The following is a 20,329-nucleotide window of genomic DNA, read 5'->3' on the forward strand; positions in this document are numbered from 1 at the left end:
AATATAAATAAATAAATAAATAAAAATTTTAAAAAAAGAATCTTATTTTGTAGCTCAATATCTTCTAATAAGAATATTATAACTAAGGCTTTAACCATTGAATATCTAATTAAAAGTTTGTAAACTATCCTCCTCTTAAGTTGAAAGTGTGCCTAGCTAATAAAAAAATGGAAAAAGAAAGCACATTCAACTAATGATCCTGGCCTAATTAGACATCAACATGTAGAAGAATGAAAATAGATCCATATTTCTCTCTCTATATATATAGTTTATTCTATTAACTGAAATCCAAGTTCATCAAAGACCTCAACATAAAGCTAACCACATTGAACCTCACAGAAGAAAAATTTAGAAGTAAACACTTGAATACATTGAATATATCTCAAACACAGCCTCAGTGGCACAGACATTAAGAGAAAGAATTAATAAATGAGATCTCCTGAACTGAGAAGCTTCTGTATAGCAAAGGAAATAATCAACAAGAAATAATATCAGCCTATAGAATGGGAATATATCTTTGCTAACCATTAATCCACTCCAAAAACATACAAAGAACTCAGGAAGTTAGTCATCAAAAGAACACTTAATCCAATAAAAATATATGTTACAGACCTAAACTGAAAACTCTCAATAGATAAACTTAAAATGACTGAAAGAGACTCAAAAATGCTCTAATATAACCTCCTTAGCCACTAGAGAAATGCAAATCAAAAGAACTCTGAGATTCTACCTTATCCCTGTAAGAATGACCAAGATTAAAAACACTGCGGACAATTCATGCTTAAGAGAATGTGGGGAAAAAATAAAAATAAAAAATTCCTCCCCACTGCTGGTGGAAGTGTAAACTGTCACAGCTACTTTGAACACTAGTATGGTGAATTCTCAGAATCAGGCAACAAACTACTTTAAAACTCAGCAATACCCCTTTTGGGCCTATATACGAAAGATACTCAACCATACCATAAGGACACATGCTCAACCATGTTCACGGCAGAATTACTTTATCATAGCCAGAATCTGAAAACAACCCACAATACACCTCTTCTACACATATGATAAATGAGATATATCATTCTATACAATAGTCGCAAGCACCATAAAATATCTTTGAGTAACTCTAATCACATAAATAGAAAAACCTGTATGATAAGAACTTTAAATCTTTGACGAAAGAAATTTAAGCCATCAAAAAATAGAAAGATCTTCTATAGAGCCAACATAGCAAGTCTCACTGAAAACAGTCTACAGATTCAGTGCAAATGCCCATTAACATTATAACAAAATTCTTTACAGACCTTGAAAGAACAATCTACAACTTTATAAGAAAAAAATTAAAACCTCAGGATAGCCTAAGCAATCAAGGAACTTCTAAACAAATTACAATCTCCGACTATAAAACTTTACTACAGAACCACAGTACTGAAATCAATTCACCTTGGCTACAATATCACATGCCTACAAACGGCAGATTTTTTGACAAAGAAGCAAAATTGTGAAATGGAAAAGAAACATATTTAACCTTTTTATTTGTTTTTAATTGACCTGAAGCTGCAGGTCTCAGAGGCTACCTTACTTTAAACCTGTCTTTCAGCTTCCAGTTGAAGCTGAGCCGCCACTGCAGGGGTATTGCACTGTCTCCCAGCCTGCCATTTTAAGCTCTGGCGGGCAGATTTTTAACGATCTTTTTTATTTTAACTTGTAAATATAAAATTCAGAGAATTCCTGAATCCTCTTCTCTGTTCTACTAACTGACTCTGAGCTACTGACTGTGTGAGGTTAACTTTGTTCTCTAAACTTACTCTGTCTCCTGTTTGCCTTTTACCTGCGGTTGGGTTAGATTCAGCTAGCTTCTGTGCACACGTGGCTCCTCAATCTCATCAGTGGTAATTTCTTAATACAATGCTTTTTTAAAATGTGATTTAAATTTTCAATGTTTATAGCAATAAAAAATGCCAGTGTGCAGCTAATTGACAGTGCATAAAAAATCATTTCAAGAATGCAAATGTCTCCCTAATGTTCAATTATACAAATAAAGTTGGTTCAGGCCCTTAGTTCACTCCACAGAGCTAAGAAGAATTTACTGGAAGTGAATAGAGAGGGAAAGGCAAAATTTTCCCACCTGGTGTCTCTTTGTACATATAGTGCTCACTAACCATCAAAAGCATCTATCTTGCGTGCAAAATAAGAATGGACTCAATCAATTGAACATTGTGCTTTTATGTACTGTTGTATGCAGATGAGTGTGGGCCCATATTTCTACATGGTGGGACAACCAAGCTATCAAGACATAGGCCACACCTGAGAAGGGTCACGTAAACTTTCAGACAGGCTGTTACTAACCTAATAACAGGTCAGGATGTTTTGACTAGTATTCATTGAGCTTTTTAAATATCATATCTTGTGGTATTTGTATTTTTTAAACTGAACAATAAGGTAATGTTGAAGATGAATTTAATGTGGAAGAGAAGTGTATAAATCATGGTCAATTCTCTTAAAATTATTGATGAGGAATTACTACAAGCTTAGATACTTCTAATAATGCCACACTTCTAGAATTCTGTCCTTACAAAGAACCCACTTCTTGGCGTTGCAGTAGCTGTCATGTAATTTGTCCTGTCCCATTTTGGATAGTCTATTAAACAGTTCTAAGACTATAACAAATTTTCAAAGAAAGCATGGTTTTATGAATTAGAAAACTGACATCTTAACTTGTGCCATTTGACCTGATGCATTAATTTCATTTTCCCCAAACAGGAAAAGAAATTTGAGGCCAGCGATATGGTTCAGTGGGTAAAGACACCTGCCTCCAACCCAAGCTATCTGAGTTCTGTCCCCAGACCCTTATAACCAAAGGAGAGAACCAAGTACTTCAAATTGTTTCCTGATCGCTATACATGCTCTATAGCACATACATGTATACAATCACTATGGCTTATACATCACTATGGCACATACATGTATAAAATCACTATGACACATACATATACACATCACTATGGCACATACATGTATACATGCACTATGGCTATGGCACATATGTGTATATATCACTATGGCAATACATACATGCATGCAATTTGACTCATGCAAGTATACATACACAGAAAACCTGTAAATTCAAGATTATTAAAGGAATAGAGACATGATAGTTCATTCCTCCTCTCCTTTTCCTTTTTCTATGCTTTCTGATGTTTAATGTATGATTTTCTTTCTCTTACTATAACGTGTTTAGTTCAATATACTCCCTAGTGGCATTTGGCAGAATAGAAAATTTGAAATAATTAAATTATAGTTCACAGACTTATACACACACAAAATGCCATGCCTTTTCTACTTTTCTAGGTTAAAAATGATTTCCCTTTAGTGCTTTTGTTTCTCTGGGTGGCAAAAATGTAACTGCAGAATTTAAAGTACTTTTGTTTTTTCTTGGGCCCTAAGGAAGTTTCCTCTGTCTTCCCCAGTGCTAGGGAAACCTTGTACCCATGTAACATGATGCTTTCTTCTAAGTCTGTTTTGCAAATATGCTGAGTTGAGATACCTACCAGGGAGACACACATGTAATATAAGTCTGTAAATAAAGTCCAGGGCTGAATGGAATACAAGAACTGTGTGAACTAAAAGCTGCCTGTCCAGTATAACGGCGTTTACATACACTGTGTTAGGAAAATAAACAAACAGCAAAAATGCCGCTAAGCATGCGGGTGCACACGTGTAGTTTCAGCACCTCTGGAGAGGGAAGAGAAGAATCACACTAACCCAAGAGTTTGCAGAGCTAGCTCAAGCAGCTAGCAAAGCTCAGCATCAAATAACAGCCGAGTATGGACCAACAATACACGCCCACATGCGTCTTCAACAGTGCATTTTCCCCCACGAAGTTTCCTGCAACTCAAGAGCTGGGGAAAGGTTTTGCTTTCCTATTTCTGGCGTGTTGTATTTGTCGGAGGCAGCAGACGTAGATTAGCTTCCCTGGGCTAGAAAGAAAATTGCAAATACTAAAATTTGAGGGTGGACAGTCAAGACCATTAATTAATAGCATTAGTGTTACGTGGAAGTTGAGCTTACTCTTTCAAATAAAAAGCCTCAAAACTTTCTCCTTCTGATATCTTTGATTAATCTGTATGAATTTTCTTATATTTGATTTTCAAAATCTGATTTTCAATGAGATCCTGCCTAATTTATATATGTATGTAAATATGAATTATCTATATTAATACCTTGAAATTTACAACTAACTTAGTGTACTTAACAGTTTAACCAACCATCTCATTACAGACTTAACCATGCAATAGAATAAATATAAATCCTTATCCATTAATAATAAAGTAAAAATATATATCTACCCTTTATGTTCTAAGCACAATATTAATTCATTAAAAACATATGAAATTAAAACTTAGTTCCTCACTTACAGTTACCCATTTTAACTGCTCAATAACAAATATAGTTTAGTGGCTACTATATTAGACAATGTAAACAAAGACACTTCCGTCATCATGGACTTCTCCTTTGGACAGCACTGCTCCAGAGTTTATAAATGCCTCAAGTGCAGAAATTATGCCTTATTTAGCATTGCATCCATTCCTAGCCCAGTGCCTGGAACAAAGCTGTTAATAAATGTTTAATGGATCACATTGAAGAATGACTATTAAAAAGGAGGAACATTTCTCAAAGAGAATCTGGTTTTATAAAGAGCCAAACAGAATTTTTATAAGATGCTTCTGAAGATGGGATCAATTTTCTAAGTGTTCTGAATTATTTGCCCCAGAAGGCAGATATGGGTCTTTCATTGTAGCAACATAATATATACAGTGAGGTTAAAGGTCTTGCAGTGATAACCTCCCCTGCCTTGTGGCTGGGGAAAAGCCTTCCACTGCGTGGACACAGAAGAATTTGAAGCGGAACATGAAAGCCTGCGTGTGGAGCTGATACCCAATCTCAAGGTGAAAACCCAGGCTCCCAAGGTTAAGAGGCTAAAGTCTGTAATTTGGGACCACTGTTGCTTTAAGAAAGAAGGAAAGAAAGAAAGAAAGAAAGAAAGAAAGAAAGAAAGAAAGAAAGAAAGAAAGAAAGAAGAAAGAAAGAAAAAAAGAAAGAAAGACCATTTTTTACTTACATACCAATCCCAGTTCTCTCTCTCCCTCCCCTCCTCCTGTCTCCCCCACCTTTCCCTCACTTCACCCCTCAACTTCTCCTCAGAGAGGGTGAGACCCCCCCCCATGGGGAGTCAACAAAGTCTGTCACATCACTTGAGGCAGGACCGAGGCCCTCTTCCCTGTATCTAGACTGAGCAAGGTATCTCTCCATAGGGAATGAGATCCACAAAGTCAGTTCTTGCAGTAGGGATAAATACTGGTTCCACTGCCAAGTGATCCCACAAACTACCCAAGCCACACAACTGCCACCCACCACAGAAGTCCTAGTTTGGTCCTATGCAGGCTCCCCAGTTGTCAGTCCAGAGTTAGTGAGCTCCCAGTAGCTCAAGTCAGCTATTTCTGTGGGTTTCCCCATCATGGTGTAACCCTTTTGCTCATATGATTGCTTCTCCCTCTCTTTGACTTGATTCCAGGAACTCGGCCCAGTGCTTAGCTGTGGATCTCTGCATCTGCTTCCATCAGTTACTGAATGAAGGTTCTATGATGACAATTAAGGTAGTAATCAATCTGATAGCATGGGGAAGGGCAATTAAGGCACCCCCTCCACTATTGGAGTCACTGTTACTCGATAGGAAATACAGCCAAGATTTAACAAAGAATGAAAGAAAACAAAGCATCTCCAACTGCACATAAAGTTACCAATCAGAAACCAGTTCTCTGGCTTTCTGTTCTCAACAGCAGTTTCTTGCTGTTTCTTCTTCACTGAGAACACGCCATCCTTCACTCCAGGTGCATTTTCCGAGCACTCACGCACTAAATTCCAGGATAAAAAAAAAAATCTCTCAAAAAGCCAATTAACAATCTCTTCATGCATTTATATTTATTACACTCTGACTCTTGCCTTCAAATTGTGCATTTTGCCTCATAGACGTTACTAAAAACTTAAATATGCGTTTCTGACCAGCAAACCGCCTACTATGGTGATTTCTATCTAGATCCTCAGAGAATATGTTGCCAGGTGTAATTAGAGAAACACAGCAGAAGTCAGCCAGCTTTCTAGCTCCCTGCATAGAGAAGTCTCCTACTAGAAAACAAACAAACCAACCTGTCCTCCCAGCAGGCCCAGTGAGTTCAGATGCACAGCGTTGGGCAGGATGGCTTGTCCTTCAGGAACAACCGAGGAGCCCTGCAGAGATACCTGGAGCTTGCAAATGTCTATCATTAAGAGCACTGCTACATGTGGGTGAAGGTCACAGATGTCTCCAGGGAAGCCCCAGCAGCTCCTGGTTCTCAGGTCCCCAGAGTCAAAGCTGCAACAGGAGCCACCACAGAGTCAAAGCTGAGCTTCTCTTCTTGGCTGCCTTTCAACTGAGGTGTTCCAGGATGGAGGTTGATATTTCAAACCCTTTTTTCTTGGCTCCTCCTCTCATCTCCTGGCCCTGGCCTTTTTGCTTTTGTTTTTGATTTTTCTCTTCTATGGCAATAATCTCGTAAGCAGGATTTCCCCTTTCTATCTTTGCAGTGGTACGGGTCAGACAAAAAAAAGGTTTATATGAGGAGTGTGTTTCTTAAAATCACTGCTGGGGCCCGCACCTGCAAGCTATGACTTGGCTGGTCTAGGCTAAGGCCCTGGAAACTTTACGATACACTATAGCAGAGCATGACAAATTCCTCCAAGTTCACAGCTTACAGATCTAGGAAAGTAACTTGCGTAGTTTCCAATAGCAACTGCTTTAAAGAACATGGCGCTTTGAAAGTTATTTAAGTTTCTTCTGTATTAGGATTATATACTAGCCATGGAGTTTCCCACAAATATGTTCATTTTATGTTCCTCTGAGGCAACATTACATTTCCCAGATTGCCTTGCAGCTGTGTAGAGCAAGGTAACCAAGAACCTGTGTCAAAGGTGCCTTGGTCCTTTGGGGCTACCAGACCCCAAAGGTCTAACAAAATACCTTTGCATGGGTAACGTGTAAGTAATAGAAAATTATTTCTCACCATCCTGGAATCTCAGAAGTCCAAGACCAGTAAGGGCGCACGAGGCATCTGATGGAGGTGGACTCTCTGCTCCATAAGTGGCATCTTATCACCGCATCCTCATCAAAATGACGTTCCCAGGCATCATTCTACCCCCATTCTGGCCACAGAGAAAGGACCTTTCTTTTCTTTTTTTTTCCTTTTTTTAAATAAAATATTTTTTTTATTTTTTTTAGTTGTTGAAAAAAAATTCCGCCTCCTCCCCTTTTCCCATTTCCCTCCCCCTCCTCCCACACATCGCCCCCTCCCCCCACTCTCCTCCCCCTCTCCCCCTCCCCCCCACTCCATTCCCCCTCCCTCTCGAGAACGAAGAGCAGTCCATATCCCCTGCCCTGCAGGAAGTCCAAGGTCCTCCCACTTCTATCCAGGTCCAGGAAGGTGAGCATCCAAACAGGCTAGGCTCCCACAAAGCCAGTTCATGTATTAGGATCAAAACCTAGTGCCATTGTCCTTGGCTTCTCATCAGCCTTCATTGTCCGCCATGTTCAGAAAGTCCGGTTTCATCCCATGCTATTCAGTCCCAGTCCCGCTGGCCATGGTGAGCTCCCAATAGATCAGTTCCACTGTCACAGTGGGTGGGTGCACCCCTCCTGGTCCTGACTTCCTTGCTCATGTTCTCCCTCCTTTTGCTCCTCATTTGGATCTTAAGAGGTCAGGAAAGGACATTTCTTAAAGCTGTCCCCACAGTGCTCTTTTGTCACCCCTCACTAGAATCACTTTGAATGTCTTTGTTATGACAGCTGGTCTCTAAAATTCTTCCAGTCTTTAAACTTTGTGCGGTTCCAGCCACTTTCTCTTCTTCCGGTTTAGTTCCGGTATTCTTTCCAACTGAAGAGGTTCCAGTTTCTATCCCTGGTTTGGCTCCTGGAATGCAATGCCCTGGAAAAGAGCATTTATCAACAATGCAAACGTACAGCTCCTGATTGTGAAGACTAAGAAGTCCAAGATCGCGGTGCTGGCAGACCCAGTGGCTGGTGAGGAAGCCTCTCTGCTACCGACACAGTGGGCACCTTGTCTGCCGCTCACACAAAGCGGCTCCTTTCGTCGTTGTTTGTACGGACACTAATTCTACCGGTCCACAGAGTCTTCGTGATTTAATCACTTACTGAAAAGCCCACTCTTGCTGCCCCCTCTCATCTTCCAACAGCTTATCAGAATAGTGTATTGGTTGTTTTCTCTCATTAGCCTGATTCCGACATAAAATTGATATTACTGGGCTGGAGAGATGGCTCAGAGGTTAAGAGCACCGACTGCTCTTCCAGAGATCCTGAGTTCAATTCCCAGCAACTACATGGTGGCTCACAACCATCTGTAAGGAGGTCTGGCGCCCTCTTCTGGCATACAAGCATACATGGAAGGAATGTTGTATACATAATCTTTTAAAAAAATTGATATTACTGTTCTTTTAGCCTTGAAATCATTTGGAGCAGTACAGTCAACTTTATTTAAATGCTTAAAATGATCACTTCTTCAAGAACACTGAAACTAACTTTAGATTTTTAAAAATTTACATTAACATCTTCACTGTCTTAAGGGCAAAATCCAGTAAACACATAGTGCCTTCAATTCTGCCATTTTGCACGGTGAATGAGGCAGGTGGACGCGTGTGGGCAGGACACTGCTGTGGTGGCAGGGGAGCAGATTTTTCTTCTGTAGAGACGGTAACTGGGGATTTTTCTGCCAAGCTGCAGCCTCTCCTTGGTCCTCTCAGGCTGTAGACCTGAACTCAAGCCTCACACCCAGAATACACTTCACAGAGAGGGCAGCTCCTTAGTCTAAATAAGACAAGTATCATGGCCCAATCTCTTAACCATTAATGTGGTGGCTAGGTTTCAACATCAGAATTTTAGGGAGACACCAATATTTACGCACTTGCATATTTAATGTCTAAGCTTTGGGACCTTGGATAAAAGTATAAATTAAGATTAGTGCACAATATTATAAATGTAAAATTAATAAACCAAGAGAATGAGCAATTCAATAAAAAATACATTTTATAATGCTACTTGAAATATACCTTTATAAGAGAAAAGTATATCCATAAAATTAAAATATTTCTAAGCCCTAGAAGAAGTCAGCAAATGTAAGAATAACTTATTGGTATTATCGTACCATATAACTGTGTGTGCTTTTACCTGGTCAGTGTGAAGCTTGAAGCTGAAATGCTTCCTGAAGGTTCATGTGCTGGAGGCTTGGTTGCCAGCTGTAATGTTAATACTATCAACTTGATAGGAACTAAAATTATCTAGGAAACAACCCCTGCCCATGTCTGTGATAGATAGAGTTCATAGACTGGGTTAAGGCAGACAGACCCACCCTACTGGGGGTGGCCCCTTCTATGGCCTGGACTTGGGGGCCCAGATGAAAACTAGAAAACAAGCAGAATACCAGCATTCATCTACCTCTGCTTCCTGACTATAGACATAGCATGACCTGTTCTTCCAGCTCCTGAGCCTGTGACTCCTACCTTGGTGGACTGCATCCTTAAACCATGAGTCAAGATCAAATCAAAATTAAGTTGCTTTGTCAAGTATTTTGTCACGGTAACAAAAAGGTAGCCCATACAGAAAATTGGTGTTGAGTAGTGGGGCCATTACTGTAATAAAATGACCTTGAAGTATGACCGTGTGGCTTTTGGCACTCACTAGCAGGAGGAATACAGTAGAGTTTAGAACTGTGACTTAGAAAATCCCTAGAATGCTTTACCCAGAGCTCACTGGACTGTCTGGTGGGGTTTTGGAAGGCCAGGTTGACAAATGCATACTATGGAAGTCTTGCCCGTGACATTTCAGAAAAGATGTACTTTGGATTGTGGTAGTCTGAATGTAATTGACCCTCATGAGTTCGTAGGGAGTGGCGTTGCTATGAGCTGTGGCTTTATTGAAGCATGTGTAGCCCGGTTGGAAGAAGTGTGTCACTGCGGGGATGGGCTTTGAGGTCTCCCTTGCTCTAGCTTCTCTCAGTGTGCTAATCAGATCACTTCCTGTTGCCTGCGAGATAAAGATGGAGCTCCTTCTCCACTCTCTGTTCCATGTCTGCCTGAACATAGTAACATAGACTAAACCTATGAAGCTTTAAGTCACCCAACTAAATGCTTAGTCATGGTGTCTCTTTACAGCAATAGAAACCTAAGACATAAACTGGTACCAGGGACTGGGGTATTGCTGTGATACGTCTGACCATGCCTGTGCCTGAAGGAATATAGACCTTGGGAGTGTGGAAAAGAAAGCAGTTGAGTGCTTTAAGTGCTGCTTAATGGGCCATCCTAGTAGGAACACGGAAGGCATGGTGCTGAGTGTGATTTGATGAGCTATGGGGGCCTTGCTCAAGAGGTTTCAGAGGAGAAGAACATTAATGTGTAGCCTAGACATCATCCTTGTGATATTTTGGTGAAGAATGTGGCTGCTTTTTGTCATTGTTCAAAAAGTCTGCCCGTAGTTAAAGTGAACAGTGTTAGATTAATTACATTGGCAGAGGAAATATTTTTTTTAATTGGGCATTTTTAAAAAATCATTTTCTTAATCTTTCTCATTTTATGTACCAATCCCTGTTCCTAATCCCTTGCCTCCTCCAGCTTCCCACATCTTCCCTCCACTACCACCCCCAATCACTCCTCAGAAGAGGGTAAGGCTGGCACATCACTTTGAGGAAGGACCAAAGCCCTCCTCCCATATCTAGGCTGAGCAAGGTATCCATCCAAAGAGAATGGGCTCAAAAACGCCAGTTTAAGCACTAGTTAAATCCTGGTCCCACTGCCAGTGGCCCCACAGTCTGCCCCAGGCACACAACTGTCACCCACATTCAGAGGGTCTAGTTTGGTCCTATGCAGGTTCCCTAGCTGTCAGTCCAGAGTCATTGAGTTCCCACTGGCTCAGGTCAGCTGTTTCTATGGGTATCTCCATCATGGTCTTGACCCCTTTGCTTATATTATCGCTCCTCCCTCTCTTGGACTGGACTCTGGGAGCTCAGCCCAGAGCTTAGCTGTGGATCTCTGCATCTGTTTCCATCAGGTGCTGGATGTTGGTTCTATGATGACAGTTAAGGTAGTCATTAATCTGATCACAGGGGAAGGCCAATTCAGGCACCCTCTCCACTTTTGCTTAGGGTCTTAGCTGGGGTCATTTTTGTGGATTCCTGGAAATTTCCCTAGTACCAGGTTCCTCGCTAGCCTCATAATGGCTCCCTCAATCAAGATATCTCTTTCCTTGTTCTCCATCTCTGTCTTTTGCCCATCTCAACCATTCCATTCCCTCATATTCTCCCCCCCTCATCTTCTGGCCTCCCTTCCCCCTACACGCTCCCAATTTTCTCTGGAGATCTTATCTATTTCCCCTTCTCAGGGGGATCCAATTATGTCTCCTAGGGTTCTCCTTGTTATCTAGCTTCTCTGGGGTCATGGACCACAGGCTGGTTATTCTTTGTTTTATATCTAATATCTACTTATGAGTGAGTGCATATCACGTTTTGCCTTTCTGGTCTGGGTTACCAGCAGAGGAAATCTTGAAGCAGCCTAGTATAGACTATCACGTGGTTATTAGTGGCCACTCTAATGAAGATTTATAATGAAAAGGAACAAGCTGAGCCAAGGAAAAATAATTGAGGAGAAAAAGAACACCAGAAAGTGGAATGGAGCTAAATCCTATATTCAAGGAGATTCCATTAAGAAATGGAATAAAGGGCAAGATTCCACTCAGCTAAATTTCCAACTTGTGAAAAGGAACTAAAGGAAGTTTAGAGCGGGGCGTAGTGGTGCACGCCTTTAATCCCAGTACTGGACAGGCAGGTGCCAACTTAGTCTACAGAGCAAGTTCCAGAACAGCCAAGCTTAGGCAGTGACGGAAACCATTGAAAACAGAAAGCTGGGGAAGATGTAATTGAATAAAGAGACCATGTTCCACCCCCAGCAAGCAGCAGAACTTCGCAACTTCGGCAACATAGTTCTGGCTTTGGAGTCGAGGTTAGAAGAAAGGACTTAAAGAATATTCCTCCATGATTAACGAAAGCTGCTGAGGCAAAGCCTGTGTCAGGGGTGTCCCTAAATGGAGGCCCAGAGAAACCGTCGTATGAAGCTGTGTGACTGAAGCCTGGGTTGCCTTTTAGACCCCTGTGTTAGAGATGCTAGAGTTGTAAGATACCTGCTTAGGAGAGCTGCTATAGGAAGTGGAACCAGCCCAAAACAAAGAAGTGTGTTGCTGCCAACAAAGCTGAAAGGAATTGGAGATCTGAAGAGTGTTTTGACATCAGACATGGAGATGCAGAATCAATGGTTTGCCAAGCCAGAATGGTAATGTATTACCATTGTGTGCCATTATATCTTGGAAGTATGTGATCTGTTTTTTTTTAATTTTATTTTATAGTGGATTACAGAGCTCGCATTTTGCATTATGTTATTGTTACAAGATTATGGGGGTCAGGCAGTGGAATGTGGTTGTTTGAATGGAATAGAAGCCCTAACTAAGACAGGCGTGCATCGAAAACTCATGTGTTAAAAGCTTGGGCCCCAACTGTCAGCACTGCTAACAGGTGACTTGATCATGGGAATGTGAACCTCATCAAAAAAATTAATCCACTGATGAGTTTATACTCAATGAGCTATTAAGAGAAACAGTCTCTTTGAAGAAAGTAGGTCCCGGGTCATGCCTTTGAATTTCAAAGGGACATTGTATTCCCGGCCACTCATGTCTGCAAGGACATGAACCAGTTGACTCTATCACATGTAACCGGGCATCATATTCTATTGAGCCACCAAATGACCCAATGACACAGTGACCAGTGACCATAAATTAAAATCTCTGAAATTGTCAGCCAAATATATCTTCTCTATCGCTTGTTTGTTGAGTTATCCTGTCACATTTGAGTTCATCTGACTAATATTAAGTACAAACCTGAACAAGAAGAGGAAATAAAAATGCACAATTGATACTAGTGGGGACCATATCTTGTTATCCAGAGGGCTACTATATTACATTCTAGTAATTATGAAAGGAGAAAACTAATTATAATTTATTTAAGAGAAATCCCTTAGAATATAACTTAGGGGTATACACACCAGAAAATAAAAATGCCAACATTATACATTATAAGCAGAGACTTCATCACTATAGCCCCAAACTGGGAGTAAGAAAACTTCACCTGTCACGGAGGTCTTACACACCATGCTGTTGGAAGTATCCATCATTGCAATTACCGGGTTATTAGACTCAAGTTGAGGTATTCTGATTGACCACATGTGTGAAAAGTGAGAGAGGAGGGGGCAATTTGTTCCACCCAAAATAGATAATATATTTTGTTTGTTTGTTTGTTTTTTATCTAAACAGGAGAAAGCATCCCAAGGCAGACAGAAATAAAAGAATTCAGGCAGATACAGGAGAAGTGTCCTCATCTTTCTGCTATTCTAATTCTTCACTGGTTCCCCACCATGTTTCAAAAATGATCCAAAGTGTAATTGTACATATTTAGCTTCACCCTATTAGCCACCAGCTACCTTCCACTCCCATCCATTGCAATTTAGTAGCTCAGGAATATTTGTGCCATGGTTTGTCTTCTAGAGATGCCTAATGGTCATTTGGAATTCTAGAAATCATGTCCTGTGAGCCTGCAGCTATTTTCTTCTCTGCCCATGGATTAACAATGATTTCTATGTGCAATACTTGAAAAGCTTTAGATAAAATTACTATTTTCGACACAAAACTATGAAACGTAAATTTTAATGTGCAGCATTAAAAGTTTAATTGGCATTCAGACATCATCTTCATTACATATGTTCCTTATTATCACAGGAGGATGCACATACTGACAGACAGAAGACATGGATGAAAAAGTTGAGATTATTCACAGCATAGTCCTTTACAGAAACAAAACAAAGATGTTGACCCCTACTCTAGAGGCTGAAGTCCTCATCACACTTGCTTCTCTTATCGGCATAGAAGTAGATCTCAGATTGCTCCCTTCTTGTTACGGGGGTGCTGAAATGTTGCAAAGGTTTGGAGGTAACAATGATGTATTAACATTCATTAAAATTGTTTGTAAATGGATTCAATGCGCCTGTAAACATACAATTATTCACAATGCATCAAAACACCTGTCTCTCGATTTCCAGTAACAATGAGGATGATCTAAGTATATTTAGTGTGAGTTTTAAGAAATTACTGAATAACAATCATTCTTTTAATGGTTCTTTTATAAAGCATAGTATTCTGCGGCTTATCCTTAGTAATTATCATTGCAGAAAATTGCTATGGTGATGAAAATTTTAGGACAGTTGGGTCTAAGACTTTATTTATACAGATGTAGGACTCTCACTTCATGGCATTTCATTACATGGGAAATATTTTTTCCCTATCCAAAGTCAAGATAATATCACTCTCAGCCCTCCTGCATTTTCTTGTGGTACCTTCCTTTGTCATCTAGGGAGAGATCCTAGGGAAACCAAGAAGTGCTGGTCAGGAGTTGAACAGCTCTACTTCCCAGGAATCCCATCGAGTCCACTCAGAGCTGGCTGCCCACATCTGGGAGGAGATGTTTCCTGAGAAATTTCTGTATCTCCTTCCAAGCATCCTCCTGTGCGGCCGCATGTTGGACAACCTCTCCCCCCCAGCAGATGCTTGGAATCACAAAGGGGATCCTTGAGGCAGAGCACAAGGGGGCGTAGGGAGGCTCGATCAGGTGACCCGCCCCCGGGTAGGACAGCAGGGTCCAATTCTTCTTCCCACTTTTCATCAGCTGGGCTGTGGCTTGATGAGCATGGACTTTGCTGTTGAGGTTTTTATCATCTTCTCCCACCACAAAAAGGAAATGTCCCTGCGCCTTTTCAATGGGAAAACAATATTTGCTATCCTTATCTGCAGTTTCCTCATAGGTTCGATAAAACTCTACAAATCCAAAAGCATTGGTGTTTTCAAATTCTATATTGCATGGTACGGGATGGTTGACCTGACCTTGATATACATGAGGTTCAGTAGTAACAAAGTTAGGCCCATTGATAAGTACAGTGGCTTTTATTTGTTTTAGGTTAACAGCCATCGAGAGTCCAATTTCTGCTCCTTTGCATACAGAGACGACGCCAACACCTGGGCCCAAGACCTAAAAACAATCATAATGAGATGTTATTCTTTCATTAGGAAATAATCAAGAGCTTCAACAAGGAATAGTAACAGGCTAGTTTAAAAAAAAAAAAAAAAGTTAAAGAACCCACCCAGATGAGTACATATCTAGTAGCTGGAGTTCTGGAGCACGGTTTATTTAACTGAGCGTTACTGTAGATATATTGGATTCAACGTTATGCCTGGTTCTGAGTTTAAAATATCTTCAAGAAATATTGTGCCAGGACTAGAAATACAGGTCTATGGCAGAGCCCTTCCCTAGCATGCAGTAGCCGCCACAGGACAAACAAACAAGGATAACAAGACGGGTGTAGTCAGAAAAACAAGCAAAGTGAATGTGTTATTGTAAATAGGGTTGGTCGGGGAAGAGGCAATGAGTGAGGTGCCTTATGGAGGATTTGAGTTTCCTCCAGAAAGAGGAAAGAGTGAAAGGAAGTTAGGGCAGCACATGGAGCTTGACTGGAAAGCGTTGATCTCAGAAGGAGATTTCAAAAAAGCTTGTCTCAACACACTTTCTATTGGCAATCATCAAACCAGCCCAGCAAAGGAGTAATGTTGTATAAGGCAATGAAAAGACAGGAGACAAGGTCCGTGGAGAGACCTAGATTATTAGAATATCACACATTCTCTAACAATGTATACAGATAGATCAGCAGGATCAAAGAGTCTCAGAGGAAATGGGCTGTAAATTGAATGTTCACACATTAAAAACGAAGGCAATAAAGAGTAATATGCTGGGTGATTCAAGCATGCTAGCTAACCATACAGGACATCTCTTCACAATTTTAAGGCTAATATGACCTTGATTTTGCATGGCAAAGCAATGTATCCACTCTCAGAGGATGCATTTTGATGAGTCTGAGCTCATTGTCTTTTGCTACATATCTACTTAGTCTCTGTTGTAAGGCCAATATGGTCTCCTTGTGGATTTATTTTCTTCTCCTGAAAAATAACACAGAATCAAGAGATCAAAGTCTGTGTTCTCGACAATTTTTCCGATCTTAAGACACCGATGCTAATCAATGCCTAAAACATAGCTATCTTGTGCACTGGAGGACAGGACCAGAGAATTGCTGATCAGGAACTCTGTGTGTTCCAGAGAAGTGATTGGTGGTGGACTAAATGTCAACATAGGGCTGTTGGTTTGATTTTGTTTTTTTTTTTTTCTCGTGGTCTAGAACTCTGGGGATAGATGACTCAGACTTTGGTTCTGGAAAACACATTCACAAGTTGTTTTTGTTTATAGATATAAATACGTACAATTTCTGGGACTGTGGAGATAGCTCAGTCAGGAGAGGGCTTGCCCTGGAAGGATGAGGGCGGACATTAGCTATGCTCCTAGAACCTATGGAAAATGGGGAGACATGCTGGCTTACTCATACTCTCAGTCCTATGGAGATGTACACAGGAGGACCCTAGGCTCACGAGTCAGACAGCTTATCCTGATAGGGAATCTGCAAGCCTCTGTGAGAGTCCTGTTTCCAAACCAAGGTGAATGGCTCCTGAAGAACAATGCCTAAGGCTGACCTTTGTCCACCACAAACATGTACACACACACACACACACAAACACACACACACACACACACACACACACGAGCCATCACACCCTCCCCCATACAGAAACCTGTACACAAATATCCCTCTCTAGTATATGTACATATATCTATGTATATACAAATATATAAATATACATTTATAGACACACAGAGGGTGGGAGGGGAATCCTAGTTCCTAGTTACAAATAGAACGTACAAACCAGAAACAGAAGAAGACAACTGTTCTTTGTAGCAAAGAAGATAGCCTCGGTGGACTCAAGTTTCGAAGTCAAGGCAAGTCATACAGCATTGCAGTTAACCTAACACTGGGATGTATTCACACAATGAGCCTAAAATTACCTTAGGATGTCTCAGGAGAAACTCAACACCTTCCTCAAAATACTCTAGATCTACCTTCTCCAGGTGAGAGGGCAGGTCATCATAGCCCCAGTAAGCCAGAGCCAAGGCCGCAAAGCCGTGACTGGCCAGAAGACTGGCCCGGAATTCGATCAGTCCACCAGTGCTCCCAAACAAGTCAACAACCCCCGGGAAAGGGCCTTCGCCTGGAAAAGAACAACATAGAACAGGTCCCATATGAAAATAAGGGGGAAAGACAGCGTGAATATAAAGCCAACAGGCAGAACTGAATCTTGGGATTAATACACAAATTCTCTGATGAAACATCCAAATGTTCAGCCTTGTATCTGAAGCAAAAGTAAGGTCTTCTTAATATATAATGAAACATAACTTCTAAGTATTTTATTATAAACTATGTGCACTGACATATTTAATTCCTGAAGCCTAGAGGAGGGGTTATTCCCATTGTCTTTGAGTAAAGAAAGTCAGGGGAATAAAATGTGCCAGGACTTCTTAACCAAACAAGGGTTCACAAACAAGCTTTAGGAAGTCTATGAAGGTTCTAAAATTAGATGAAAAATACACTGTTTATATGTGTTTTCCTGTGAGAAATGCTCCTGGTTGGTGAAAGCTATCTCCAAAGGCTACCTTGGAGAGGTAGAACTTTAAGAAGGGGATCCAGCTGGAGAGCTTCATGTCCTTGAGGGTGAGCCCTCACAAGGTCTAGTTAGACAAAGATTCTCTCTTTGTAAGTGGATTACAAAGCTCGAAGACACCTTTAATGGTTGCTCCGGCTGACATGTCTTGTAAGAGCTGCAGCTCAGTAGCTCAGTCCCTGGGCACTTGCTTCTAACAAGTCTCAGGGCTCATCCCAGGCACTAGGAAACAAAAGATGGTAATCACCCTACTCTGTTACAATCTGCTAACCACTAACTGACGAAAGAGTTGATAAAACCTCCCATAACATCAGAGGGACACGAGGAGCTCTTTCTTTTCATATTAATTTCTACTGTGTGTAGCCTAGCGTACAGAGAAAGAGGAGGGATGTCAGGGCGTCAGTCCACAGTCACTCTGTGTTGACAGAGCGCTTCTACAGTGAGCCAGAGTCCACCCACAGCGGTTGTCATAAACTGTCCCTGCCGTGAAACTTGACTTCAGAAAAGAAGACTGGCCACGTCCATTTAAAAGCTGGCATCAGTGAAGGGGCACTGGTGAGTTTTTAAATGGCTGTGCTTCCTTTAGTGTGAGAAATGAGATGACACAATATATCTTGGTTTAGAAATGACCATGCAAGTCCACTAATAAAGATCAAGTTGCGTCTTCTGATGAGTGGGAAGGAAGGGAACAATGAAGGACTTGAAATCTTTCCACACCTAATTCAACCTCTTTGTGATCAAATATATCTCATCGCTCCTTTGAGCCCCAGCAGATCATGTAATGCAAGAGACTCTACATATCCAGTATCCCAGAAGATAACAAATGGCATGCTGGGTGCCAGCACACTAGCCCGAGGCAGAAGGTCTAGACATAAATGTGTGTGTGTGTGTGTGTGTGTGTGTGTGTGTGTGTGTGTGTGTGTGTGTACACATTTAAACAGAAGTATGATACTAAAGAAACAAAATTTAGTGCTAGTTCCTTGGCCCTAAGCACTATGGGATGGTCTATATTTTTATTCCTGGGCATAAAACTATTTAAGCTATCTAAACAATCTTGTTACAGTAAAACATCAATACTAAACTTACACCGAATGTTAACTTGATATAGCTCCTAAAACCTGCTCTGTGGGAATCGTCGGTCAGCCAGGCTCTAATGAACTACACTTAACCTATATTCAACCAATCAGAAACCTCCCAACGCTAAGACTCCACAATATGCAGTCATAACCCCAGACAAGCTTCAGAATGGTGGACATGAAACTTGAGTTAGAGCGGAATACCACCCAATTCTATTCTGAGCCTAAATTAACCCGGATTCTCAGGTAGGATGGTGAGAGCTGTATAATACCCTTCTCCAAGCTAAATTTCTAGAGGCACGAGGCATCCCGAAAGGGAGACAAGGACAACAGTCAGAGTGACTCTACTCACCTGGGGGCAGAAAGAGGGCTCCCCGGAGGAGGCCTTCCTTCACTGGGATCCTTGTGACACCAGGTGCCACGTACCATCTTTCCAAAGTCAGGCTATCCATTGGCGGACTGACAACTATACCTTTTATTGGAAAGTGTGGCTCGGAAAGTTCTATGTGGACCTGGTAGGGGATATTCACATCTTTTTTCGCCAGGCGACTCAACAGCTTTTCGGGTTTCAGGGACCAAAACAGACCCATGGGGTGGACACCCATATAGTCTCCTCCAAGTGAGGGATCACGCTCCAGGTCCACCTCCCCCATTTCACTGGCCTTGTAATAGGCCTTTGAAACAAACATATTCCCCTTCTCGTCATTCAGGGATGCCTGGAGGCACACCACCTGAAAGGGTGCCAGGCCTGTGACTTGGATGTGCACAGGCTCATCAACAAGTGCGCTAAGAGGAGCAGCTATTAGCTTGGCCATTTTTGCAGTGGCAACCTCGAACAATTCTTCAGGAATATCTTCACCAAAACCTCAAAACAGAAAGAGACAGAAATGAAACACAGTGGCAATCAGGTTAGTGGATGACAGAAAGGAGCAAGAGGCAGAGCTCTTAGGATTCAGTTTTACCCCAGCATTGATTTGTGGCAAATACACTGTGATAATTTTGTAATCAACAGCTATCTATAAGAGAGATTTCGACAGATTTCTAGAAGCTAGAGAGCATGTGGGTAGGTGCTAGAAGTTCAAGCAAACTAACAATCAGGAGACAACACACCCTCGGTGCTCAAAAGGAAAGAGAAATAAATAAATAATAAAGCAGAATGTCTGAAACCCCTCACCTAACAAATATACACATCAAAAGGCAAAAGACAGACATTTCCAGAGTGAAAAGGAGAAAATGTACCTGTAGTAAATTATATTTCAGGAAATGCACTATGTAAGGGATGTTATTCCAGGCAGACAACTTAATGCCTCTGAGACATGAGGAGTAAGAATGCTTTATTATCTGGGTAAATATAAAAGCCCTTTTCAAAATGTCATCCCTTAATTATGTGTGTGTGTGTGTGTGTGTGTGTGTGTGAGAGAGAGAGAGAGAGAGAGAGAGAGAGAGAGAGAGGTGGGCAAAGTCTAAAAGT

The 20,329-nt window shown here is 41.2% G+C and overlaps 1 protein-coding gene across 1 annotated transcript in view; it reads right to left on the minus strand.

Annotated features, from left to right (window-relative positions):
- Positions 1–13,834: 13,834 nt before the first annotated feature.
- The window catches only part of Baat (bile acid-CoA:amino acid N-acyltransferase), a 7,107-nt gene continuing 612 nt past the window's right edge, over positions 13,835–20,329 (minus strand). The window contains exons 2-4 of the mRNA XM_005362170.2: positions 19,211–19,723; positions 17,130–17,332; positions 13,835–15,212 (exon numbers count right to left, since the gene is read on the minus strand). Coding sequence (XP_005362227.1) covers positions 14,619–15,212; positions 17,130–17,332; positions 19,211–19,673 — 1,260 coding nt within the window. The 5' untranslated portion in view covers positions 19,674–19,723 and the 3' untranslated portion in view covers positions 13,835–14,618. The remainder of the gene's footprint in view (positions 15,213–17,129; positions 17,333–19,210; positions 19,724–20,329) is intronic.

Source organism: Microtus ochrogaster, linkage group LG5 (assembly GCF_000317375.1).
Source record: "Microtus ochrogaster isolate Prairie Vole_2 linkage group LG5, MicOch1.0, whole genome shotgun sequence".
Classification (NCBI taxonomy): domain Eukaryota; kingdom Metazoa; phylum Chordata; class Mammalia; order Rodentia; family Cricetidae; genus Microtus; species Microtus ochrogaster.